The sequence below is a fragment of the Conger conger genome, chromosome 3 (assembly GCF_963514075.1).
Source record: "Conger conger chromosome 3, fConCon1.1, whole genome shotgun sequence".
Classification (NCBI taxonomy): Eukaryota; Metazoa; Chordata; class Actinopteri; order Anguilliformes; family Congridae; genus Conger; species Conger conger.
The window spans coordinates 36,169,171-36,196,230 of NC_083762.1; the positions used below are offsets into that span (position 1 = coordinate 36,169,171).

Below are 27,060 nucleotides of genomic sequence, written 5' to 3' on the forward strand. Positions count from 1 at the left end.
TCTAATCTACAGACTGGGTTCAACTTAAAAACAATGAAGTTTACCAACATAGCCAAGTACCAGTCACAAAAGAAATTAGTGAGAAATAATACCGAACCAATACCGCTTGTTTCCTCCCAAAATTAGTCCCAATGAAGCCAAAGTCAAAGCTCAAAAACCAGAAGATGGCCAATTATTCCAAAATGACATTGTAGAATGTCAGGTCAAGATGCAGGACTTCATCTCAAATGGATTTTGACTAAAAAACTAACCAAAGAAATAACCTAATCATCTAGGTGAAGCAGGGCTGGGACAATCCTCGCTTCCCCTGGTACATGCATATAAATGAATGATGGGGGGGGGGGGTCCTTTAAGTATTGATATTTTTCTTTACATATTGCTTACAACACATACTTACAACCTTTTTTAAGGTTTTACAAAAATTAACCCTCTCTTAGTGAGTATTATGCTGAATATTAAGGACTTCTTTTGGGAGTGACAGCTATGGCTATTAATGAAATATTTATGACCACTATGTCGAGAGACTAGATAAGCTAGTAATTAAACCAAGTTATGAAGACAGCAGTGACACTCTGGCTTCTGCTTTATTCTGGTACGGGCTGATCTAGAATCCCTGAAATAGTGCCTGTAGGTGAATTAACCATTTTTGAGGTCTGGAATCTTAATAGTACGTGAGATGCCAGCGTGAAGTTTCCCATGGCCAAATGGTGAATGAGGAATTAGTTCCCAAACAATTTGTTATATTTGTTATATTTTAAGATCAGAGTTATATTTATTATCATACACTCTTGTTCATAGTTTTATTTTTTATTATTATGCAGGTAGACTCAGTGTAAGGTCCAATTTATGTTCTTATCATACAGCTTGAATGAAGTAAGAGATCCAAAAAAGAGTCCAAGTATTATAGATTTTTATGTTTTATTCATTGGAATCATAACTTGGGGTATTGCAGTCTTTTTCTTAATAGGATGCGTGTAATAATAGCTATTTAACCTTAATTGAATTTAATAAGCAATAATTAAGCCAGCAGTTTTGGGGAAACATTTTTTTCCCCACATCAGCCTTTCAAACAATATTACTCCTGCAAGGTTCACACCTGAGGTTGTACTGTCCTAGGAGGAAATAGTACTCATATTCTGGTAATTGTCATTCGCAGGTTTGTGCTCAACGAGCTGATTCAAACAGAGAAAGACTATGTAAAGGACTTGGGTGTTGTGGTGGAGGTGAGTCATTCACGTGAATAAAGTAACGGAAGGGGAAGGCAAAAATTAATATACTGTAGACATTTATAGTGAGATGTGAGTTCACTTATATGTGAGGCAGTTATAATTACAACCCATATACAGATACTCTGTGCCCTGCTTGCATCTAAACATTAATAAGTATACATAAATAGCGTATGTGTGTGGGTGAGAGAGAAATAGTGTATGTGTGTAGCTTCTGTTGCTCTGTAAAAGCACGGTTTGTCTGTTGTTCTGGCTCACAGCCAGGCAGTGGTATCTATGTGATCATATTTGCATTCCCCCCCCCTTCTGGGAATGTGTCCGTCATAGGCAAATTCCCAGAGCTCCTTCTTGGCCAGAAGGGCCTAGGGGTTATTCTGCGCATTTGTATTTTATGTATGATTGTAAACAAGAAGTTATTTAGCTGATGCTTTTATCCAAAGCGACTTACAGTTGATTGGACTAAGCAGGGGACAATCCCCCTGGAGTAATGCAGGGTTAAGGGCCTTGCTCAAGGGCCCAATAGCTGTGCGGATCGTATCATTGCTACATATACTGTTGCCACTAGGCTACATGCTGCCCCATGTGTGCGTGTAGACGTTTCTCCATGCGTGTCTCAACAAAATGAGTTTACTCATTTAAGTCAAATAACCCTCACCATGTTCCAATCCTTCAATCAAGTTCTCCTCTGCACCTATAGCTTGTGCACTGCAGGCAGCTGTGTTATTTCTGTGATATTCTTCCACAGGGGTTTATGAAGAGGTTAGAAGCGAAAGGTGTCCCTGAAGACATGAAGGGAAAAGATAAGATTGTTTTCGGGAACATCCATCAAATCTTCGACTGGCACAGAGAGTAGGTTTTCTGTCTCTTCCGCTGTCTTATGGTATAGTGTGAGTGATGAATGGTGTCTTCACCCATGATCCCAGCAGAACTGCCTTACTGTAGAATGGCAGAAAACTTTGTTATGTGTTATTTGTGGATCATTAAAGTTCATTCCAGTATTTCAGTGTAGTGATGATTCACCCCATGATCTGAGCCAGTGGAGCCAAACTTGTGGTCTCAAACTTGTTGCTACAGAGGGCCATGTGCATGCTGGTTTTCATTCTAACCAATCAATGCTGCCTGAATTGATTCCAATATATATATGCAACTTCTTATTTAGACAACGCAAATAGCACATTTATCTTTATATACATTACAGCTACAGCCCAAATAATTGGACTAGCCATTTAATGATCTGGATCATGGCTGGAATAAAAACCAGAGTATGAGATCATTCATTTATATAGAAAGGATTAATCTGCCGGACTGGGAATCTGCAGCCTGCCTGTACCATTAGATATTGAATGTAAGTTTATTTTTTACGGTGGGAAACCAATTGATCTAAATGATGCTTATTTTTTCTTTAACCTAGGTTTTTCCTGGGCGAACTGGAGAAATGTCTGGAAGACCACGATAGACTTGCAGAGCTATTCATAAAACACGTAAGTCTGCCACTGAATGCATGTGTAAGATGCATGCTGTATAATGTCAATGTGGCATCTGAGTTTAGAGCTCTCCAGTGGCCTTGTCAGTAAAGGCACTTTTGGGCAACCTGGTCCTTGTAGTATTAGACTCAAGTCTGGGCTGTGCATTTAGCCAGCCACTACCAGTTGTAGTAAGTGAATTAGCTTGTACCTGTGGTGTGTAAGATATTCACTGACAGACATTGAGGTTGAAATTGTATTGCTCATATTTCGGCTGCATGTCTCGTGTGAGTGCTAGTAGCCGAGCCGGAAAGGCCACCATTTTTATTGCAAACTGTAAGGATGTCCCTGTCTGCACTTCGACTTTACAGGTTATATCTCTCACTTCAAGGGCTGTATCTGACTCCTCTGTGATTTTTGCATTCTATAGCTGACTGTCTGTGACAGATTATAACTATACCGTGACCTTACAGGTTATATCCAATTGTGCTATGACTTTATAGGATATGTCTGACTGCTCTGTGACTTTACCCCTTAATATGATTATGTTGTGGCTTTACAGGTTATAATACTGTATATTAAGCAAGAAGAGAGTGACTGACAGGTGTATTTCTTTTTTCCAGGAGAGGAGATTGCACATGTATGTTGTTTACTGCCAGAATAAACCCAGGTCGGAGTACATTGTCGCTGAATATGATGCATACTTTGAGGTAAAGTTATTTTTTATTTACATAGCACACTTGGAGGCTTTTAGTATACAAAATTAATATCATACTCATGTGCTAATTCGGTACCACTTCTATTATTTTAAGCTTAGCTGAAACCAATTGTACTGTTTCATGAAGCTAAAACATCTTTCAGTTGTTACACGATCTAGTATGCTGGCAGTTCTAAAATTGAATTGTAGTTACTCTTACTGAAAATTATTATTGTGTTATCATGTAAGGGTGACATATTCTTCAGATCTTTTAATACTCCTTCCACCTTACATCAGGTGAAAGCTTTCATTGAATTGACATACACTCCTCCAAAAATGCTCTCCTGTACCTCTGCTTCACAGGAGGTCCAGCAGGAAATAAACTCCAGACTGTCTATTAGTGACTATCTCATAAAGCCCATACAGAGGATAACAAAATATCAACTGCTTCTCAAGGTAAAGCTCATATTCCTGAAATGCCCTTTTCAAACTGTCTGACAGTAGCATGGTGAGATTGTTTGGGACCTTGTAGCCAGAACGTCTCAGGTTCAAATCCCAAGTAGGAATCTACTGCCCATACTGTGCTCTGTTCAACTCTGTGTTCTGTGCTGTCGAGCCAGGCAGTCTCAGATTATTAAAAAACACTTTTGTAGAAGTGGCCATTTTGTAAACGATACGTAATTCAAAACCATGTACAGTATAAGTCAACTGCTGACTAAATAAATTGGAAGTGTGCTTTTAAATACTATTGAAGTTGTGCTTTTGGCTCAATGTTTCTTAAACGATAGCATTTGGTCATTAAATGTGGCCGAATATACAACATAAGAACATCACAGCAGACACATATTTTGTATTGTATCTAGTGGTCAGGGCCGTGCTGCCTGCATTGGGCTCATCGACTGTTTTTAGTGGGTGTTTATTTATAATATAATTTATATAATCATGCAATGTTTGCATAAGTAACTCGTCCTCAATTTTTCGTTTACTAAAATTATTTTGGAAAGGCATTCAGTCTGATTTTGAGTAATGGTGTGTTGCTTCATGACCCGTTTTTGTTGATTCAGTTTATCTCTTGGCCTGGTGTCTCAGTAGAATCTCTTAGAGGAATAAAGATTATAAGAAATGTGCCTTTTCTTTCTAAGGACTTCTTGAAGTACAGTACAAAGGCATGCATGGACTGTCAGGAGATTGAGGTAAGAAACTGGAGATATTTTACCTGCTGTTCCATTTTTATATTGCGTCTAAACAGTATTTAAACATTGTGTTGCTTCAAATGTATTTTGTTGTAATACTATATGCAATTGCCATTGTTGTGTTTGTGTGATATTATTTTACAGAAAGCTGTTGATTTAATGTTCTTGGTCCCCAAACGTTGCAACGACATGATGAACCTTGGGCGACTGCAAGGCTATGAGGTATCATGCATGATTTTCTCCACAACTCAAAGTTCCCATATTGTACACATTTCCAGTGTTTTATTTCAGGTCCTGATATCCATAAGAAGATGTTTGTGTGGTCTTAAGTATCATGATCCAGTTTTACATTCTCCAGCCCCTCTCTAGTACAGGCTGTCTTTAAGGGTCATCAATTAACCTCTATTTTGATTGGCTAGTCTGTGCCGAGCACTTGGACTGTATCGTTTTGATGTCATAACTTCATCTTCATACAGATTGCGTGGATTTATTTGGGAACTGTGCATTTGATACACCTTCAACTCCTTTATAATTCACGGGAAATGTAATTTTCCACAATATGGGACCTTTAAATTCTCTGGACCAGTGCCACGATACAGTGCTTTTCGTTAGTGTTCAAAGTGCGAGGTGCGGAGAGGACAGGCTGACCCAGGTTGCACTCCTCTCCACAGGGGAAGCTGACCAGTCAGGGAAAACTATTACAGCAGGACACCTTCTTTGTGACGGAGCAGGACTCAGGTGTCCTGTCCCGCAGCAAGGAGCGCAGAGTCTTTCTCTTCGAGCAGATTGTCATCTTCAGTGAACTGCTCCGCAAGGGCTCATCCACACCAGGATACCAGTTCAAGAAGAGTATCAAGGTAAATGGCATCTGGGAGCAGATATAAAGAGCAGTGTGTGTAGCCCTGTTGCAGGTTGGAGCCTGTTCCACTGCATCATATCCCATGCTGAACTCATGCTTGATGAGGTTTCATAGTGGTGAAGGTACTGTTTGAAGGGGTTTTATAGTAGCGAAGGTACAGGTGGATGGGGTTTATAGTGGTGATGGTACAGGCGGATGGGGTTTATAGTGGTGAAGGTACAGGTGGATGGGGTTTATAGTGGTGAAGGTACAGGTGGATGGGGTTTATAGTGGTGAAGGAACAGGTGGATGGGGTTTATAGTGGTGAAGGTACAGATGGATGGGGTTTATAGTATTGAAGGTACAGGTGGATGGGGTTTATAGTGGTGATGGTACAGGTGGATGGGGTTTATAGTGGTGAAGGTACAGGTGGATGGGGTTTATAGTGGTGAAGGTACAGGTGGATGGGGTTTATAGTGGTGAAGGTACAGGTGGATGGGGTTTATAGTGGTGAAGGTACAGGTGGATGGGGTTTATAGTGGTGAAGGCACAGGTGGATGGGGTTTATAGTGGTGACGGTACAGGTGGATGGGGTTTATAGTGGTGAAGGCACAGGTGGATGGGGTTTATAGTATTGAAGGTACAAGTTGATGAGGTTATATAGTGATGAAAGTATTACTGATGACTATTTGCCCTGTAGGTGAGTTACTTGAGCATGGACCCAAACGTGGATAACGACCCGTGCAAGTTTGTCCTATACTGCCGTGGGTCATCGGAGCGATTTACCCTTCAAGCTGCCAATCAGGACATCAAGCAAATCTGGGTCCACCATGTCAATGAGGTGCTGGAAGCCCAGAGCAACTTCCTTTCAGGTAATTGAGGAACTTGTGATGTTTCATGGTCCTGGTAACACAGTATAGGGCCGGTTCCAAGGGTCTAGTGCTAGGGTGTTTGACTGGCTACTGTAGATTTGCTGGTTTGAGACCCCAGCAGGCATTGAGAGATGCTGAACTCCATCTGGAGAGATTAATTTGAGTCCCTAAATGGAAAAAAAATATTTTCAAGTGTAGGCCTAGCTAGACTAAAATAGCTTTTAAATGTAACTTAAAGGTATAATAGGTTTGTGTGATAACACATTGTTACAAGACCATTGTGAATCCCTTCCTATCAAAAAAAGGCTCACTGACATGTTGTCACCCTCTGCCTGTGTTTATAGTCCTTAAATTCGGGTTTCAAAATATGCAGTTGACGAGTATTCTGTACCAAAACATCGTATAGCTGTACAATCATTCAAGCGCATTGGTTGAAAATTGGCTCTAATTACCACAGGCGTTTCAACGTCATGCACATTCACAGAGAAGGGGAGGGATAAACATTGTTGTGGTTTGAGGGTGTTTGTTGCTGCAATTCCTCTCTTGACTGTTAGAAGTCCAAAATTACCTATTGTACCTTTAATTTGGCTTTCACTGACATTGATTAAAATACAGTTATTGTAGATTTAGCATGGTCTTGATTTAACGAATTTAGTTTCTTAGAGAATTATTAGAGTTCCTCCAGGACTAAATGAGGTCAGTAAGATGCAGATAGTGAAACAGATAGTTGTCTATGCCCTGGTATGGTTTACACATTAACCCTTTCTACAGCCCTGCAGTCGCCAATTGAATATCAGAAAAAGGAGACTTCTCTGACCCGGAACCCCTCCGGACGAGCCTCCCAATCCAACAGCAGACCCCACTCCTCCTCCTCCATGGGGGCAGAGAAGCCCCCCCTGTCGGGTCGTGCCTCCACACCTCTCAAGCTATCTACCTCGAACGGGAGCCCCTGCTACGACCCCCACAAGCACGGGGAGCGTTACGAGCCTTTTGGGGTAAGTAGAGACGGGTCCTGCCAGGGTGACCCCAGAAGCGCAGCATTTCAGCCCATGTTGCGAAACACTGTGGCTAGCAGGCACTCTCAGCACACCTTTGGCCCACGATGCAAAGACAAGCTGAAACTGAAAGTTAGAGCAGCACTAGCTTCTGTGATATGACGTATCCACGAGAGAAACTGATATTGAGGGGGGATTTTGAGGAGGGGGATGTCAAATGAGGATGCGCACAACTGCGAAAAAAGGATATTGATTGGACGGGAATGGAAAATGACATTTGATCGACATACTGGTGCACAATGATGTCAAATCTCATAAAATATTGTTTTCCAGTGCAACTTTGGTGTGAAAATACACAAGTATCACAATTTTATGAATGTTTAGGAATATATACTTTAAGATATGTTTCTGTGGTTATGAAGAATTGTCTAAATTGAGGAAAAGGTGATTTCAGCTTGTCTTTAAAGCAGTTTTTCAGACACACTGTCAGCTTGTTGCTGCAGAAGGTTACTTCTTACTGCAGGTTATATTAGCGGTGCTGCTGGCCTAGTTTCCCTTCTCTCCATGGTTCACTGGCTTCTTGTGCTTTTGCCGCAGTCATGTTTCTGTAGGCACCTTAAAGTTTTGTAATGAATCACCTTGTCAAACACTTTTACTCAAGTAGCCCAGTTTGCTGGTTCTATTTATTTTTAAACACTTCAAACTTATTGCCTTGGCCTACTCAGATGTAGCAAAGGCAGTTTAAGGTTATGTTCCACTGAAAATGCATCTTTGGTCTTCCATATTATTTCAGAGGTACATACTTCAATTGTCATGAGGTATGGACATGAAAAGATAAATTCAGACACAATATGTAAATTAGCTCATTTGAATACTTTATTCAAGATGGTGGAAATTACAAACGTGAACATTTCTGTTGCAGTCTATAACCTGAACCAAAATATTGTTATAATTATTTCAGATTCCAAATAAGACATGTAGATAGAGCCATTTTTATCACCAGTACCCAATTGTAATTTTTCTAGACATTTTAGATTTTTCAAAAATGAAGACATTTCAGGTGGTATTATCCTGAAAGTTGGATTGTTGAGGGATGATTTGCAGCAGTAAATGTGACTGAATTTTATTTTATTTTTCAGTGGAACAGAACTTTGACAGACAGTATGTACAGTGGGACCAAAAGTCTGAGAACACTACCAAGAACTGATTGTTTTCAGTATTCATTAATGGTTAATACAATTATGATACCTCCGTTTATACACTCACAGATCACTTTATTAGGAACAACTGTAAACCTACTTATTCATGACATTATCTAATCAGCCAATCGTTTGACTGCAGTGCAATGCATAGTTAATGTTAAGCTTTAGTTAATGTTCGCATCAACCATCAAAATTGGCATGATTGTTGGTGCCAGACAAGCTGGTTTGAGTATTTCTGTAACTGTTGATCTGCAGAAACGTGTTGTTAATGAGAGAGGTCAGAGGAGAAGGGCCAGATTAGTCGAAGCTGACAGGAAGGTGTCAGTAACGCAAATAACCATGCATTACAACAGTGGTATGCAGAAGAGCATGTCTGAACACACAACACGTCAAACCTCTAAGTGGATAGGCTACAGCAGCAGAAGACTTAATAAGTCTAAAAAATAGGTCTAATAAATACCTAATAAAGTGCTCGCTGAATGTATTCCTTATTCATGTATACATTATACTTAATAATATAAGTAAAGAATGTGTATTGGTATTCATTGAAGGTCAAAAATTGTTAGTACTTGGTGTGTATACTGTTTTGGATTCAAATACTTTTCTGTGCTCTATTGATCTTGCCTGGTGCATTTGAGCCTGCAAGGAGGAGCAGATGGGCGGGGTTTATACTTTTGCAATTATTTAATTTGTTCCAATACACCAGGCTAGCTTAGTCAAATGCAGAAAAGTATTTGAATCCAAAACAAATGCTATTTGAACCCAGGTCTGCACATGATCTTCCAGTGCTTTCTGAACTCTTCCCATAGATGATCTGTCAATGTTACTTGATGGTTGGCATTTTCCCTCTTCTACGGTTCCCATAGATGTTTGATTGGGATGAGAAGCCAGTTGAAAAAACAGCTCAAGCTACGTTTTGAAACAGCTGGTAGCTGGTTTACCAGGCAAGCTACCAGCACTTGCTGAATGCCTAGCTCATACCCAGCTGGACCAGTTTATGTACAGCTTGACCAGCACAATTTTGGCAGAGCTGGATTTTACACCGGGGAATGCCACCCTAATAAGCTCCTCTTGTTCCTAATAATGTATTTTTGAATAGGATGTGTAATTGGAGTATCACAATTGCATTATTCCTTGATAAATAATCAACACAATCAGGGCTTGGTAGTGTCCTCAGACCTTTGGTCCCCAGTACATGTGCACATCAACTGCTTCTCTGTCAATGTATTCAACTATTTTTAAGACATTTTGAACAGGTCGTAAAATAAAAAAAGATTGGTATTTTCTCACCTTGGTCACAAATGCGAATTCAGACCATTTTAAGCAGTCAGTGCTTAAAATGACTGACCATTTTGTGAATGGTCTATTTTAAATAGTTAATTATGCAGTGATATGTGTTGTGTGCCGATATTAGAATATTCATCCCTTATTCAAAAATGTTACATAGATAATAAAATTACAATAGTTTCTTACCCGGTTGTCAATAATAAAAAAATGGTGATCTCTCCAACCTTAATCAATATTGTAATAGAAGTCTGTGGGGTAATGTCAGGATGGACAGACCCAACATATTTCTCAAGGTAAATATAATGAGGGTGTAGTGTTTTGACTTTTTTTTACTTTATGTTTGTGAACCCCTACAGCACGACACAGCTGGATGTAACGGGATGTCCTCTAGCATGCTGGTGACCCAGGACTACATGGCTCTGAAGGAGAACGAGATCTGCGTTTCACTGGGAGAGAAGGTGCAGATCCTGGCCACCAACCAGCAGAACATGTTCCTGGTGTTCCGGCCGGCCCATAGCCACTCCCCCGCCGCCGAGGGCTGGGTCCCAGGCCACGTCCTGGGCCCGCTCGCTAAGACGCTCACCGACAGCACTGAGGGAAATGTGAAGTAACCGCCCCCGGCCTCCGCTTCAGCTGTTTGGATTGTAGCACAGAGCTAAAAAAGTGACGCTGTGCACTGCCCCCTGTTGGTTGCTCCAACACAATAATCCGTAAGTGCTGGATCCGGATCCGAACACAGGGAGGTCTCCTTTTACGGCTCGCTTTGTTAGGAAAAAATGAAGAATTCATGAAGAAAAGTTATAAAAGGAAGGACTTATGAGAGCGGGCCTGTTTGTGTAGAGGAAACAGAGAAGACTGATCTTACATCGATGTGCAAGTGGCTGGTCAAGATCTTTATTTATGTTTCTTACATTTCTAACGTTTCTCTTTACACCTTTTTGGCAAAAAAGACTGAGGCCTCTTTCTCCGAATGGAGAGAATTTGTTATTGTCTATGGCAATCTGTTTGTACAGCTTGTATTTTTTTCCTTTATTTTGATTTTATCTCAAAGGAATTCTTTTTTTGTATTTTAATTTGCCATTATCAGATATGTTGGCAGTTTACTGTAAAAATCTCCTTTTTGTTAAATATACTCTTTCCAGTACATTCCTGTATAAAGTTTTTTGCACTATTTAAGAAAAACTCATAATAATTAAGTCAGGTTGTGCAATATAATGATAGTCACAATGTTCATCATTGTACTTGTAACGAATAATTTTAAATGTATTATTTTAAATATGCTAAGATTTTTTGACATGAGCATGATGTAAGAAGAAGTAAATTTAACATGTTGTGCTTGAGGCAATGTTAACTGTGATGGATACTACTAGGGCAGTTAGACTGCTTTTACCCAAGAATTCGCAAGCTGCTTTAGCTTTGGACACATCTAATGCATCTCTCTTCTTATTTTAAACTGAATATCGAAGAATCGTCAGATCTATTCAAGCAATTCTTGAATAATGTTTATTTGGATTCATAAATACAAAATTGGTGAAATTGATGCTATTCCATTATTTGTATCTGTAATAGAGAATCTTTTTAGAGTTTTTCGTTGCAGATTATGTATTTCCCCATTAAGCTAAGTTTAAAATGTAAATATGTCAATTTTAATTGTGGCTGATCATTTATTTTCTTTAATGATGAGAATTTCTAAATGGTGGACTACATTAAAGTGGATCATTTCTCCTCTTGGAAATGTGATGGTGTCTTTTTTGGTTACAGAAGAGCTTTAGGTTAAAAATCCCCACAAGGTAAATTTGAACTGCTCTAGTTTGTGAAACATGACCTCTTTGAGCCATTTCACATGGGATGGAGGTTCTGAAACTTTCCGTTATAACTGAATGATATGACGGACCAGTAAATACACATAGCATATAGCAAATACACATTCTACATGTCTGTTGACCAAACAAAGTTCTCAGATCTTGTGCCAAATAGGGCAATAATAGGTTCTGCCTCAGTGATTATAATGTATGCTTCTCTAGAATACTGCTTCCCAAAAACACTTGAAGATGGGGCATGTCCAGAAGGTTAAGGGTGTGTCTCTTTTTTATTCTTTTAATTACTGCTTGGTCCACTTGTGTTTCTTATCATTAAACTTTTTGGAGGTGGAGAACTATTGGAGTAAGTTCATTTTGGATGCAAAGATTCATAAAAATATATTTTTTACATACTGAGTTAGTGAATATAGTTTTTATTTTTAAGTATTGTATTTTGCTCTTTTTCAATGTCATGTGTTTACTTGCTTTAAAGGACCCAGCTTATTTGTTTGATGTTTCATTAAATGCTTGGTCACATGCATTGTCGAATATGTCCCAATTAAGCTGGAAAATATGAAATGTAATTGTGTGTAATTTTTCCACAAAATTGCTGTATAAAACAAGTTAGATTTGGCTTCAGATCTAATGGACTTCTGGCTTCAATCAGCCAGTCATCTTGGACAGTACTCTACATTAATATTTTACTATTGCTAGTTAGGTAGCCTAGACAGACATAAAATGGATCCCAACATGGAAACAGATGAGACATGTGAGATCTTTTTCCAGACCTTTTAGACACTTCTTAACAAATTGTAACCTGACCATCTTGTTTCTGCAGCTAACCTGTGGTTTTCATCTTGCAGTATAGCCACTATCGTCCTGTTCGTGTGGTCTTCTGTGACCGCAGGTTACTGACACATCCACACCTGCCTCCTGTTTCTGATCTGTTGGACTGGTGTTCTGGGGTTTTTGCCATCAGCTGTAGTGGTCTTTATGATTACTGAGCTAACCAGTGCTCTCTTTCTTCTTAATGGTGTTCCAAACAGTTGATTTTGGTAAGTCGAAGGTTTGGCCTATGTCTCGGATTGTTTTTTTTCTTATTTCTCAGCTTCATAATGGCTTCCTTATCCTTCATTGGCGCAACTCATGTTGACAAACACAATAACAGACTCAAAAGTCTAGAATCAAGGCTAGAGACCGAAATCTCTCTGAGGAATCCTTTGATCACACCTGACTAATCACATCTAAACTAATATTCAGTCCCCCCCTAATATTCAGCCCCCCCCCCCCCCCCCCACAGTCCCCCCCCTTCCTACATGGTTCATTGGATGTGGATGTAACTACCCTCAAAATAAGAGTGAGCCTACACTTTGACCTAACTGTATTTTATTAGACTTTTAAAGATCTGGCTTGTATTATATTGCATCTGTTGCATCATGCCTCACTAATGATATAATTAAGTTGTATTCTACCCCAAAAGTCACCAAAATGCACTATTTCTCAGTCATTAGACCACATTTTTGTCTGGGCTAATACATAGGCTTGCCAGAATAAACTGTTTGGAACATCATTAAGAAGGGATGGTATAACAAAGTCTATAATTATGTCATTCAACTGTAATTCAAAATGGTGTACTTATTATGAAGAGGTGTCTTGTTTTCCATAAAACTGGGTAGTAGATTTCTACATTTCTACTAGATACGACTTTTCAATCTGTAGCTTTTATGATTGCTCTGGTTCATTTGGCAAATCGGTCTGTTTCAGTTTCAGTCAAACTTCACTCTTTGCCTCTAGGGTTGTCTTATTATGTTTGCACCCCATTTCCACAGGGTCATGAATGAGCCACACTCACTGTGATAAAGTTAATTTCATTTTAAATCCATTTTAAATCATCATATACAACCGGTCACTCATCAATGAACCAGAGAATAACTAGACATGTTTTATATCATATATATATATTTTTTTATGTATGATTTATTTATTTTTTGCTTTAATAGATGCATGGTAGTTGACTTTGATGATGACTGTTGATTACATAACTGCTGGGTTGATGAGATTCATAAGACCATCTTTGTACCCTGATGTTGAACTGATTATATAAAAATATAAAATAGGGCAATGTTTAACATTTTCTAATATTAGGGTAAAAACTAAAATAAAATATATTTAAACATACATTTCTTTCTTAACTTGCTTGGACCTTCATGCTTGTGGTCTTGAAGCATTTGAAGGGCCAACAGTTCTTCTTTTTCATACATTCAAGATCTCAGTTACATTAAAGCAAACATCATGCTCTAACTGTAAATTAAAAGTCAATTAGAATAGTGAATGGAAATACTGCTTTATTGAGATGAATGTTGTGAATCTGTATTATTACTAAATGAACATAAAGATGCATTTAAACTGCAATGGGCGATCATTTTACAGAATACGCATGGAAAATACATGAAAACCTGTTTTTATTTAATAATTACACTGGTTAAAGCATGTGACACTGGAAGAATGATGCCACTGCTTGTGTCTGTATCAAAATCAGGATAGGAGTGATAACTTCATGCACTTGTGCACTTCATGCACTCTTTGATAACGTGTGATGTTGTGTGCCCTGCACATGATACAGTGACGTACAAGCATATGTCACCGCCATTAAATATTTGCTGTTGTTGTTGTTGCCATGAAATATTTGTTGTTGTGGCTGCAGCTGCTGTTGTGAATTTTGCTGTTGATGTTTGACTATCTGTGGTACTACACTAGGAAGATAAATCTCATGTTTAAAATAATAAAGTAACTCTAACTCTAACTCTAAATAGGGAGCTGATGAAATTGATTAAATGTTGACCATTTTTTATTAGGGTAGGAATGTCAGGAGGCAGAAACGATTTTGAACAACATTTCTGGCAAAAGTAGACTTCAGTTTCAGGGTGGTTTGTTGTTCCCAGTGGAATGGTGTGCAGATCCTTGCCTCGGGCGCAGTTTTGAGGCCAAATTGACTCATTATGCAACATTGCCAGTGTTGTATATGGGTGGGAAGGAAGTGCTTTGAGCACACTGCACTTACATTAGAATCACTAATGCCTCTGAGGCTGAAATACTGCAGGCGTGCTGTCACACCCTCCATAATGAGGTCTGCTCAAACTTCATAACTCAGACAGCAATTAGCCATGCTGTGGTGATGAGAGTTGTTTACTGCTCTAAACATTAATGATCAAAAGCTTTAATTACACCATCCTTTCAGACCATTAGCAGTCTCCAGAGATACTTATTATCTTCTTGATGGGGATATCTGCAATCTCTGTGCTGAGAGGTTGAATATTTGCATGATGACCCTTCAAGAACTTCCTGTTTTGCAAAGTACATCGGCATAAGGACTGAGCCGCAGACAGCTTCCCACTCATGTCCTCTTTGAGGAAATTACTTTGGGGGAAAATGCATTTAATAACTCAGGTCAGAAGTTCTTCCTAAGCGCCTGACCCAGAACCAGCCTTTCAATCTATGTTTTTGTGGTGTCCCCATATCCAATCATACAATTACTGATTAGTTGTTAATTGTGATAATAAAATCAATATATTTTCCTAACACATGAAGCAGAAGTAAACATACTTTTTATGGACTATCAAAAAAAGTCTGAGTGAGTGCATCAGTGTCTGCCAGTTACAGTACAATGCATGCAGACAGATTCAATCTATTCTGCACAACTTGCAATTTATCCATACAAGCAGACAAAATAACAATAGATTGGCAATATAAAAAAACTACGATGGTTTTGTTGTATGGGGACCAGGAAGAATGTAGACTAATTTGTCAGTAGAGCAAGAGAGTTTTGAGTGGCAGATATCCATCATCCACAATTTAACAGATGGATTTTTAGGTGTAAACATGCACTGTAACCCCAACTTGCATGCACTTCTCAAATGTGTAATCAGTGCGAACAGCGTTGGCAGAATTACATACCTCACATGCTGCTGATGCACATAAATAAGATAAAACAAAAACTATTCAAGTCAGCTCATAGCACGTCTGTGGTCACATGCTTGGGATGTTCCAGAACACACTGCTATGCCATACTAGGGCTTAGCTCATATGAACACAAGCAATTCTTTTTTTCCACTTCAAGCACTGCTTAAAAGGTGTTCACATTTTTTTTCCACTTCTTCTGCTTCAGGTGTTTACTTCTGATTTGAAAACAGCATTTTGGAATTTGCACACCACCTGAAACCCTGCCCATTGCACACCTGACTAATTGCTAGTAGCAGCAGGCTGATTAGTATGCAGGTATGAAGTCAATGTCCATGGAAACTAAAAGCATACATTTTATGTACTCCACATGAAGAACAAATACAGAAGCCGATCAAATAAAATGAAAATATATACTAGTGTAAATCAAAAAATGCCTTAAAGAAAGGTGCATGTGTTTACAGCCATCACCTGAAACAGGTGGAGACCAGAATTGCAAGGAAACACTTTTACTGTAAACTGTAGTGGCCTCCAGAAATTATTGCCACCCCTGATTGGCAATGCATACAAAGACTTAAAGACATAGTATCATTATTGAGATAAACTCAAAGTACCAACATATGAAAAATACTGTACTATTCATCAAACATTAATTTCATTTCAAATTTATCAATTAAACATTCATTTCATTAAAAAAATAATTTCATGAAAATCAAGGCTTCATAATTATTGGCACCCCTGGTTTAGTACTTGGTGCATCCACCTCTGGCAAGGATAACAGCATAGAGGCTTTACCTGTAATGCTTGACAAGGTTAAATAACTCGTTTGGACTATGTCCTATGTCCAGATCCTTGAAAGATCCTTCACATTCTTGGTTTTGTGCTTATCAACTGCCCTCTTCAGTTCAGCCCACAAGTTTTCAATTGGGTTGCTAAACCAAAATTTATATTTTTGTGAAATCTATTCTTTGTTCAATAATAATAACAACCATTGTCTTGATAATGTAACTGCTACGTAGATTTTTGGTTAGATCAGTCAACAAAATTTTTCACTGAACCGATTTGCTGCACTGTAATATCGCAGTTCAGACTGGAATATAGTTGGTGGCAGCAGCAGTAATTCTTGGGGTATGACTCATGTGACTGCGTGTAACAGAAGAAGAACACCGGCGATAGTGGTAAAGAACTCTATTTCCCAGACGTCTTCACGTGAAAGACGACCGCCTTGACAGCGTTGGAAACCCAGGGAAGTGAAGCAGTGGTTATTTCCAGTAGTTGAATTGAATTAAACACGCTACGAAATGGACAACGTGGATAATTTAATCATAAGACTTTACGAAGTTCAAGCGGTGAAATTTGGAACGTACAAGTTGAAGAGCGGCATAACTTCACCCATTTACTTTGATCTCAGAGTAATCGTTTCTTATCCTTCGCTTATGAATCAGGTAAACACGTGTTGTCAATTCCGCACGTCACTCTGTTTTACATGATTTGTTAATAGGCTACTGCTTGATTTTCTGTTACTGTGAGGCAGCTTTTCAAGTTCTTCTTTTCAAATTAAATTTGCGATTTTTAGGCATAGCTATACAGTCTTCGTGCCGTACGAGTGATCACGTGTACAGTAGTTGCCAGACAAACTTATGTTAGAGCTTTGTGTTATTAATTGTTACTCCCCCCAATCGGTTGTAGCGCTACTCAATCTTTGCAAAGATACGATGGAAACGTTAGGAGTGATTATACGTCATTCTGTGCGTGTTTAGGATTTTCTTGTGTCTTTTAGGTATCAAGTCTGCTATTCCAGTGTGCGGAGAACGCAGGACTTAAATTTGACAATGTGTGTGGCGTTCCCTACACGGCGCTCCCTTTGGCTACTGTCATCTGCTCCAAGAATGAATTACCAATGCTCATTCGAAGAAAAGAAGCCAAGGATTACGGTGTGAAAACAGTCATCCTAATAAATGATTTCCTTAAAACGTGCGTGGTATGCTGCACGGTTTTGGCTGACGTTGTAAGACATACTATTTATAAAAAAGAACTAATACTTTCCAACCAATGTTGATACAGAAATGGCAGCATTGAAAAGTTTAGGCAAGGCTTGGATTTGTGTCCATGCATGATGTCACAGGCGTTGTTTTGTGTGTCTCCTCATTAATAAAGGAACCAAACGACTTGTGGAAGGCACCATAAACCCAGGGGACACGTGTCTGATCATCGAGGACGTAGTAACCAGTGGCAGCAGCGTCCTGGAGACGGCGGAGATTCTTCAGAAGGAGGGCCTGAAGGTGTCCGATGCCATCGTGCTCATGGACCGGGAGCAGGGAGGCAGAGCCCGCCTGGCTCAGGAAGGAATCCGCCTACACTCGGTCATCTCGCTCTCCAGGCTCCTGGACGTCCTGCAGGCTGCCGAACGGATCGACAGCGACATGGCGCAGAGTGTCCGCACGTTCATCCAGGAGAACAGCGTGGTCGCACCCCCGGGGCCGAACGGGCAGCCGGCTGCCAAGAAGGCCCAATTGGAGCTGAGCTACAAGGCTCGGGCGGAACTTCCAGAAACTTCTCCCATGGCCTCCCGGCTGCTGCGTCTGATGGAGGAGAAGAGCAGCAACCTTTGCGTGTCGGCCGATGTGACAGAGAGCGCGGAGCTACTGCGGCTGGCAGATGAGCTGGGGCCGCTGATCTGTGTGCTGAAGACGCACGTGGACATTCTGCAGAACTTCACGTCCAGTGTCGCTGATGAGCTCGGTCAGCTTGCGCTCAAACACCGCTTCCTCATCTTCGAGGACCGAAAGTTCGCCGACATCGGGAACACGGTCAAGCTGCAGTACGAGGGTGAGTGTAGGGGTAGACCCTGTGATACAGGGATCCAGGGAGAATGGGGCCCCAAGTGAAGTGCATTGGGGTAAATAGATGAATTTTCTGAACCCCCAATTTCTCTCGATGAGCTGATTGGTACATTGCATGGCAGACCATTGCCGTGTGTGTGTGTGTGTGTGTGTGTGTGAGTGTGTGTGAGTAAATGAGAGGCATGAATTGTAAAGCGCTTTTATCCAAAACGCTATGTAAATGCAGTCCATTTACCAAGTGCAGATCTAGGACCAGGGGCCTAGTTTATAAAAATCATTGCAGAATTAATTCTAAATTTGAGCATACTATACTTTCCTAAAATGTTAGTACGAACAATTTATAAAATGTGCAAAGGCACAATGTTTCTACTCCATAATTATTTTCAGAAATCATCCTAAAATTGTGCACATGTGAACACCCAGTGAATGCCCTAAAATATCCTTATTATGTTTTTTGAAATATATATGCTGTATGCATGAGGATGCCTTCATGTCCGCTCAAGTTTTCTAAATTTATATTTTTATTTTAGATTTTTTATGACCAAATCCGTGCATATTATAAACATTCTACAGAAGAGGCCCCAGGTCTGTAGCGCAATTTAAAACTACTGCTAAATGCCGAACTTGATCCTTGATACGTTTTAGGTGCGTTTTCAAAAATGGCCATATTATTATTGTAATTGTTGTTTTAAATCATGTTTTGCACGGAAATCAACTGTGGATGATTTATAAATTACTAAATGTTTTAATTTTTGAGACCTACACCTAATTGCTTATCTGGGTGGGCGATCTGAATTGAATTTGCCTGTGGAAAAGCCTGGTCTGTGCTGTGCAGTATGACATTGTGCTTATCACTGTGCAGTATGACATTGTGCTCATCACTGTGCAGTATGACATTGTGCTCATCACTGTGCAGTATGATGGACTTTGTGGCTTGCACATTTTGGCAGTGTAATATGCTTTGTTGACATTATGGTCTGTGTTTCACAGGCGGGCTTTACCGAATTTCCTCCTGGTCTCACATCGTCAACGCCCATGCGGTGCCCGGGCCGGGTGTGGTGCAGGGGCTCAGCGCAGTGGGATGTGCCCTGGACCGGGGGTGTCTGCTCATCGCGCAGATGAGCTCCGCAGGGTCCTTAGCAAAGGGCGATTACACTGAGTCTGTGGTGAGAGTTCGGCACACTCAATGATGTCATAAAAGCTGGACGGCCTGCTTACTTCCCAATGGCAAAGACTTCTCTTCCCCTACAGCAGAGGTGCACAGCAAGGGGCAATCCGCTTCAGGACTTTGTGCCAACTTCTGCTCTTAATGACTTAATTAGCTTGATTAGACATTTATATATGCAGCAGCTACAGCTGCAGACTACAAGTGTATCCTAAAGATTTTACTCTGCTCAAGTACAGGAGTGAACCAACATCATTTCTCGAGCTGTCAGAAAAATTTATTAAGCTAATTGGTTGGAACAAAAACCAGCCTCCACAGTATTGCAACTTGTACCACTTTTACCAATTTCTGGTGCTTGATGCTGATTGGACAATTGCTTTCTTGCAGTGCTAGATTTTATGATATGGCATGGCTAAATAGAATGTTCATAATTCTAATATCCTTTGCACTTTACTCATTCTGAACATTTTACATTGTTAGCACTTTTGTAATAAAATCAAGACTTTCACATAGCAACATGGCTCAGGCAGTAAGAGCAGTCGTCTGGTAGTCGGAGGGTTGCCGGTTCGATCACCCGCCCGGGCTGTCGAAGTGTCCCTGAGCAAGACACCTAACCCCCAAATGCTCCTGTCGAGCTGGTCAGCGCCTTGCATGGCAGCCAATTGCCGTCAGTGTGTGAGTGTGTGTATATGAATGGGTGAATGAGAAGCATCAATTGTACAGCGCTTTGGATAAAGGCACTATATAAATGCCAACCATTTACCATTTACATCTCTTAATGCCTCATTGTTATGTAAATAACTATCAATCAATTACAAACAAGTATGAAGTTCAACTGACTGCGATCTAAGTTGATAAATTATCATTGCTTAGTGACTAAGTAACTTTTGTTTGCAATAGGACGTACCTTGTAGTACTGTTGATGGATGCATTTTATAAAAGCAATATGGAACTCAATTACAGCACACTTAAATCCCACCTCGGACTCTCTTGTTACACCAATGTTCATGATTTCACACTGGTTCCAAGTTACTTACTGTTTTTTGAGGAATAATTATTCTTTTGAGTTGGCTGTTTGTAAAGGAAGTGTTTTTCTGGAATCCTCTTTTGTAGGTTAGGATGGCAGAAGAGCACTCTGACTTTGTCTTCGGGTTCATCTGTGGAGGGAAGGTTAGCAGCAAACCACAGTTTGTACACATGACTCCAGGGGTGCAGATGCATTCACAAGGTAAGTAGTGTGTTTTCCACTGGTGAGAATGTTTTTTTCTTTTTGCAACAAACATTATACGGGGTATTTCACTGGTGCGGTACAAACGGCTCCTTCACAGTCACATCCCTGATAAGCCAACACAAATATGTTCCCAACATATACTCTGAACCTAAAACCAGTGGCTACAATGTGCATACACTTCACAAATATCTCTGAAGTTTAGTTTTGTGTGGAATTGTGCAGTAATAGGGTTTAGAATTTCATTCCTTCTGCTCTGTTTAGTAGACAGTACTGAAGGCAGTAAAGATCAAACCATACAGAAATAATCATTTAACATCACTGAGTTCACTTTGGTAGTATGAATATCAGTAGTATCATTAGTAGTAACAGCACTAGCAGACACAGTAGTGGTAGTTGTGCTAATGGGAGTCATAATGCCACTAATGGTGGTACTAGTTGTAACAGTTGGTGGATTTTCTGCCACACGTTGTAATATTAAAAATATGTAAAAAGCCACTAGATGGTGCCATTTTCAAGACATTCAGTTTGTTGTTGATAGAGGTACCTGTAATTCTTGAAACAGACTGAAGGTTTCCCCATTTTTTAATTTAGGAGATTGCCTGGGCCAGCAGTATTCCACTCCCAGCGAGGTGATTGGCAAAAAGGGTTCTGATGTCATCATTGTGGGACGAGGAATTCTTGCAGCCTCAGACCGGCTGAAGGCTGCAGAAGACTACAGAAAAGCTGCCTGGGAAGCCTACCAGAACAGGCTGTCATCACCCTGTCAATGAAAAACCAATGTAATGAAACAACAATATTTACTGTGGTTTAATGATTCCCTCCGCAATAAGGCTTAATGTGTTTAAGGCTTAAGTTTTGGCTGCACTTTTCTAGCAACAGCCACAAATACTTGTCTGGAGGTGAATATTTCTTGTGATTCTGCCAGATGATCAATTGTGAATTTACTTTAGTTTTTTATGCTGTCCAAAAGAAAATCTAATACAAAAAAATATAAAAATAACTTTTTTTTTACTGTTTTTGTGTTTTTGCACAGTAAAACATTCCTACAATCCCTTAGATTCACTCTAGGAATATCATGCTTCATATAATGTAGAAATATAGCAATTAAATAAGCAGTCTAATGTTTGGGGTACATGGTACATTACAATAGTATGCAAAACAAAATTTTATGTAGAAATTGAATGGAAACTAACACTAGAAATGTAAGTTCAGTGTTAAAGCTATTTTGAGGGTTTGGTGCGCAAGCGACATTTTACTAATTTTCCTCGGGAAACAAATGTTTGGGATGAGTCTTTGGGTTTTTACCCTCTATTTAAAGGTTCCCCTACATAGTGGCACCTACAGGCGTGGCCTGTAGCGTAGTGGTTAAGGTAAATGACTGGGACACGCAAGGTCGGTGGTTCTTTTTTTTTTTAAAGATATTTTTTAGGCCTTTTTCAGCTTTATTGGACAGTATAGTATAGAGAGACAGGAAGAATGGGAGCGAGAGAGAGGGGAAGACATGCGACAAATGTCAGACAGTCAGATTCAAACCGCCGACGTCGCGGCTCGCAATGAGCATGCGGTCAGTGCTCTACAGGCTGCGCCACCGAGACACCCGCAAGGTCGGTGGTTCTAATCCCGGTGTGGCCACATTAAGATCCACACAGCCATTGGGCCCTTGAGCATGGCCCTTAACCCGACATTGCTCCAGGGGAGGATTGTCTCCTGCTTAGTCTAATCAACTCTTGATAAGAGTGTCTGCCAAATGCCAATAATGTAATGTAATGTAGTTCTCAAGAGCTTTATTTTCATATAATACTCATTTTGGCCCAAAATCACTTACCCCCCTTGCACACCAAACCCTTGATTTGGTAATAGAATAATTTACCATGAAAATATAGTATAAAAATATGGAACCAAAAAACACACTTCAGGATAAAAAGGAAGGCCTTACTTGTGATTTCCAAGAAAAGCAGTCCATGAAAAAGAGTTTTTCTTCTTCATTCACATGAACTTCTTCCTCCTACCCTGTTGAATAAAGTAGTGGCTATAAACCATACTACTACATTTTTATTTCTGACATGAATACATTTCAAAGAGTGGATGCCATGATGTAGGATATTTATTCAATACGGGTATGGTTCACTATTGCAACATTTGAATGTAATCAATTCAATCCGTGTGCTCATAGACAAACAGGAATTCAGTAGGCTTTTTCTACGGATCTCATTCACATGTGGCTGCTTAGTGCAATGTAACAATTTCACCACATGGGGGAGCGTATGGCGGACCTCTGCATCGAAACGTATTACAGGAAAACAAGTGATGGGGATATTTAGCTGCCGGTTTTAAAGGGATTTTGCTGCGTCATGCCGGTGTAACGCCGGCCTCGTGGTGATTTATCTGAGCGTCTTTGTTTATCTAAGATCATATTTTAGAGAAGATTATTTCGTCACAGCCTATAGGATTTTTTTTTTTACCACTCAAACCTGAAATTCGTATTGATTTGCAACGGTCCGGTCCAACTCAATGTCTTCAGTTAGCTACTAACATTTGTTCAAAACTTTTTAAACGTTAATTAGTTTAAGTGAACGTTACAGGGCTCCAATGGGTCTTTCTGGATTCATGTTTTGGTGTGCGAGTGCCGATCCAGGTTTTCTGATGAGACATGATGTTGGTATCAATAAAAACAAATAAAACATGGGAAATAATAATACAATTCGCTACGTCTGCTTGATATGATGAATCAAAATACATCGGTATCCTATGATGAAAGTTTTACATAACCTGCTATCGTTATCCTGTCGGCTTTGTTGCCTTGAAAAGTGGAATGTCTACCCGTACAATAATCTAACCTTTTCGGCTACTGTCAGCGACTCATTTGCAAGCCGTATGGAAATCTTTGTGTAAATGAGGTAGAGGGTGTAGGGGAAAGACTGAACACGTTTTTTCGTCTTTCGCTTTTAGACGTATAGTTAACGAATCTACCACTCAACGCTCATCTTCTTCACTTTACTTTAAGGCGGTTAGTGAGCCAATCCCATGTACGGTCACTTCCACCAATTATGAAGAGACGCTAATAGTTTGCATGTAAACGCAAGGCTGAAACACGACCGCCCACCCCCTGGTTCCTGTGTCAATATTGGTTCAGAGAAAATGCACCGGGCGACAGGTGTACGCTAGAGGATCCTCTATCTGTAAAGCCTATCTTAAAAAAAAAAAAAAAAAAAAAAAAGATAAATGGAACGGCAGCTATTTATACCCCAGGTATAAAACACACACCATTGGTCGCGCAGGTTCATTTTACCTAAAGATAACCGTGGAGGGGAAAAAGGCGACGTCTCTCCTAACCTGTGGACATCTGCGTCATATTAAGACCGACCAAAACGCCGCCACAGGTACGTTTCCTCTGATTGAACCAATCTTCCATTGTATATTGCTTATAGCCTACTCCGAAGGCTACTGTGAACTGAACTTTTTCATTTTGTTTTAGGTAAGACTGGATGGAACGCATCAAGGAACCAATATAGACTGCGATAAATAATTTTGAATAGCAAACTTTAACAAGCTTTCCTGGAAACACAGTAGGCTACAGTGATACAAGAAGAGTTCAACATGATATCCTATGTAGAACTCTGAAACTTCCGTTTTTTTCTGTGCTTGCCTCACGTTGAGCCTCACGTACAATACCTGAAGATGAAGTTTTGTTCGTTCGGCTCGCGTTAAGCAGGTACAGATTTGCTTCATATCTGAAAACGGAAATGATGAAAACTTCTCAAATCAAAACAAACAATAAAAGATCCACTATTGAGGAAGTCATTTTCCATTGTGTGCATTATATCTTAGCGTACTTATTAGGCAATTCATTTGTAAAAAAGAAGAATAAAAATACATGAAAGGACCTGTTTGAAAAGGAATAGCATAGCATATGTTGCTAATTGTGCAGTATAGTTACTTTTGCTTGATTTTGTTATAATGTTCGAATAAAACCCTGTGTTGTGAAACCAGTTTCAAACAGTTGCATGAGTTTTCTAAATTTGAACTGGCCATTTGAGAAATAATTTCTATTTAATTCTTTCCTTTAACATCTTCTAAAACAGGAACCTCAGACAGTAGGCCTAGCTTGAGGATATTTATATGGAAAATGCTGACTGGCCGTTACAGTCAATAAGATAAGGGGACATTGTCGAGGACCCTCTCATCCATATGACGAGTTACCTCATAACAGTTGCCATTTAGCACACACCATGATGTAAAAACATAGATTTACATAACTAAGGGTGCTAATGGTAACACTAGCAAAGTAATTTCAAGTCAATGTGTTCAGTGCTGTATGGCATTTAAGCATATGTAAGTGCCAGGGAGAAAACAAACAGCTATTGTTATCTTAATTTATTCTGAGGTCCTAAGATAAAGGGTTTCCTTTATTTGCAAAGGCATACACTGAATATGGTTTCATGGGATAAAATGGTGGACTTGCATTGCTATGAGAACATGCATCCTTAAATGTACTGTGTGACATGCTTGGTCATAAACAAAGATCAGCACCAGCTGAAATTATGAAATTACTGTTGTGAAGGGACACATTAAAAGAATGGAATTATGAAATTAAAGTTGGGGTGTCGGAAACATAATGTCTGCTACTCAGAGCAAGCCGCCTTTAGACTTCACAGTATCATAGTCACCGGATTCTTAATATTAATCAGTAGAAAGAATAGTATGATATATATAATTTGCAAATTAATGTTACCTGTTTTATGCTATTATACATAAAATATCAACTATTAACTGTGAGCTTATTTCCTTTTTGAATCTGGCCCAGTGCTTGAAGAATGTAGGGAGATAAGATATGCTTGATTAATTCATTAATCACACTTCAGCGTCCATGGACTGACAATGACATCTGCTGTCGAACATTTACAAATGTTATGCACTGTCAGAGCTAAATGTGACCTTACACACACTATGAATACAATGAAACCCTACAGCTGCACATGGTAGCTCCTTTCCCATCCAATAAAGCAGATCATATATAACCCCCTTTTGTGGAAAAATGGTTCAAAGTGAGATTTTTCATGTCTTGTCTAAAAAAATTGTTGATAACTCTGGGTAGTTAACAAATAGAAAGAAGTCATGTGAACGTTGAACGGGAAATAGCCTTAGTGTATTATTTAAATACACAGGTGACATCAGTTAGCGTAAATTTGCATACATAAAAGACTTGTTTTTCCAGTATGAATCCACCGATGTATAAAAAACAGTGAGCATATGATCCTATAAATTATTTACCAGTGTAATTGTAATTCTTCTATTTGCATCGTATGATTCACATTTCGATACAATGTACAACATGTGTGAATGTAATGGACAGGGTCTTTGTTTGGTGATTTGAGTCTCACCTCTCTGTTTGACTGTACCTCTATATATTTGATTTCCACACAGTTGAACAGGAGAGGACAAAGACACACAGCCTGTATCCTGGTCACATTTCTAACTGCCAGCACAATACTTTCTCATGCCCCAGGAACCATTCTTCTTTATTATTCTACCAAAATGTAAACTTCAGGATACGGACTTAATGAATTCATAACAGTTGAGGCTCAGGAGGGAGCATTTTAAAAAGGTCAGACTGCCCAATGTTACAATAATAGTTGCCTAATAATTAAATGGTATAACAACTAATATTAAAGCAAAATAAACAAGGCTTGGAAACTGGTAGATACACCAATGAAAGGACAGATCAAAAGTTTTGTAGTCTTGTGTCTTTAGTCTATTTTATATAAAGACAGAAGACCATGTTATTTTACCCTGTAGCCTTTATGACAGTTGAAGGTCTTTATTTATTGCAGTATCCAGCTGCATTAACAAGCTGTTGGAACCAAATAAGATGGTGTTACCCTGTATATGATTTTGCCAGGTATGTAGTTTCAGAAATTTCCTGCAAAGCCTCCCACCAAATTTTGAATGATCATGCAGATCATTTTTGTATGGCCTGTTATTACTGTTTCCCCAGCACAAAGTTCTGTTAAATTTCACTTCATGTCCCAAAACCCATTCTTCATAGTCTTTCATATTCATTTATTTACCTTGCAGTGAATGATGCAACTAATAGCATTGTTATATGTTATGAGAGTGTAGTGAGTGTGGCATTGTTATCTGTATTTGTCCTACTGAAGGATGACACATAAAACTAACACACTTTGTAGCAACTTCCTTATTTGTGCCAAAAACTGTAAACTGCCCACGTCTGAATGCCATTCTGTCTGCTGTCTGTTCACGGGAAGGGAAAGCTAATATTCTGACACATCTT

General features: G+C 39.5%; 2 protein-coding genes across 6 annotated transcripts in view; both read left to right on the forward strand.

Moving 5' to 3' along the window:
* LOC133123297 (kalirin-like) overlaps positions 1–11,508 on the forward strand; it is a 151,018-nt gene extending 139,510 nt beyond the window's left edge. For 3 of the 4 annotated variants that reach the window (XM_061233642.1, XM_061233640.1, XM_061233641.1), the window contains 11 exons: positions 1,157–1,223; positions 1,972–2,075; positions 2,638–2,707; positions 3,313–3,399; positions 3,750–3,842; positions 4,529–4,579; positions 4,724–4,801; positions 5,251–5,436; positions 6,118–6,289; positions 7,061–7,284; positions 10,130–11,508. In XM_061233642.1, coding sequence (XP_061089626.1) covers positions 1,157–1,223; positions 1,972–2,075; positions 2,638–2,707; positions 3,313–3,399; positions 3,750–3,842; positions 4,529–4,579; positions 4,724–4,801; positions 5,251–5,436; positions 6,118–6,289; positions 7,061–7,284; positions 10,130–10,384 — 1,387 coding nt within the window. In that variant the 3' untranslated portion in view covers positions 10,385–11,508. Of the gene's footprint in view, positions 1–1,156; positions 1,224–1,971; positions 2,076–2,637; positions 2,708–3,312; positions 3,400–3,749; positions 3,843–4,528; positions 4,580–4,723; positions 4,802–5,250; positions 5,437–6,117; positions 6,290–7,060; positions 7,285–10,129 lie in introns of those variants that run through there. The other variant, XR_009708228.1, reaches the window with a different exon arrangement.
* Positions 11,509–16,694: 5,186 nt separating this feature from the next.
* On the forward strand, positions 16,695–21,768 carry umps (uridine monophosphate synthetase). Of its 2 annotated transcripts, XM_061235982.1 has the most exons (6): positions 16,695–16,974; positions 17,310–17,463; positions 17,687–18,358; positions 19,363–19,538; positions 20,651–20,765; positions 21,360–21,768. In XM_061235982.1, exons 1-6 carry the CDS (start codon positions 16,831–16,833, stop codon positions 21,536–21,538), a joined length of 1,440 nt encoding a protein of 479 aa, XP_061091966.1. In that variant the 5' UTR covers positions 16,695–16,830; the 3' UTR covers positions 21,539–21,768. The 2 variants fall into 2 exon arrangements, with proteins under 2 accessions (XP_061091966.1, XP_061091967.1); XM_061235983.1 differs by lacking the exon at positions 16,695–16,974 and having other exon boundaries at positions 17,364–17,503.
* Positions 21,769–27,060: the final 5,292 nt, after the last annotated feature.

Bases quoted from the DNA above. Each gene is read 5' to 3' on its own strand.
- umps (XM_061235982.1), top strand. From the start codon at position 16,831: ATGGACAACGTGGATAATTTAATCATAAGACTTTACGAAGTTCAAGCG. The intron at 18,359-19,362 runs GTGAGTGTAGGG...TGTGTTTCACAG, and splicing joins GGTCAAGCTGCAGTACGAGG to GCGGGCTTTACCGAATTTCC. The intron at 20,766-21,359 runs GTAAGTAGTGTG...TTTTTAATTTAG, and splicing joins GGTGCAGATGCATTCACAAG to GAGATTGCCTGGGCCAGCAG.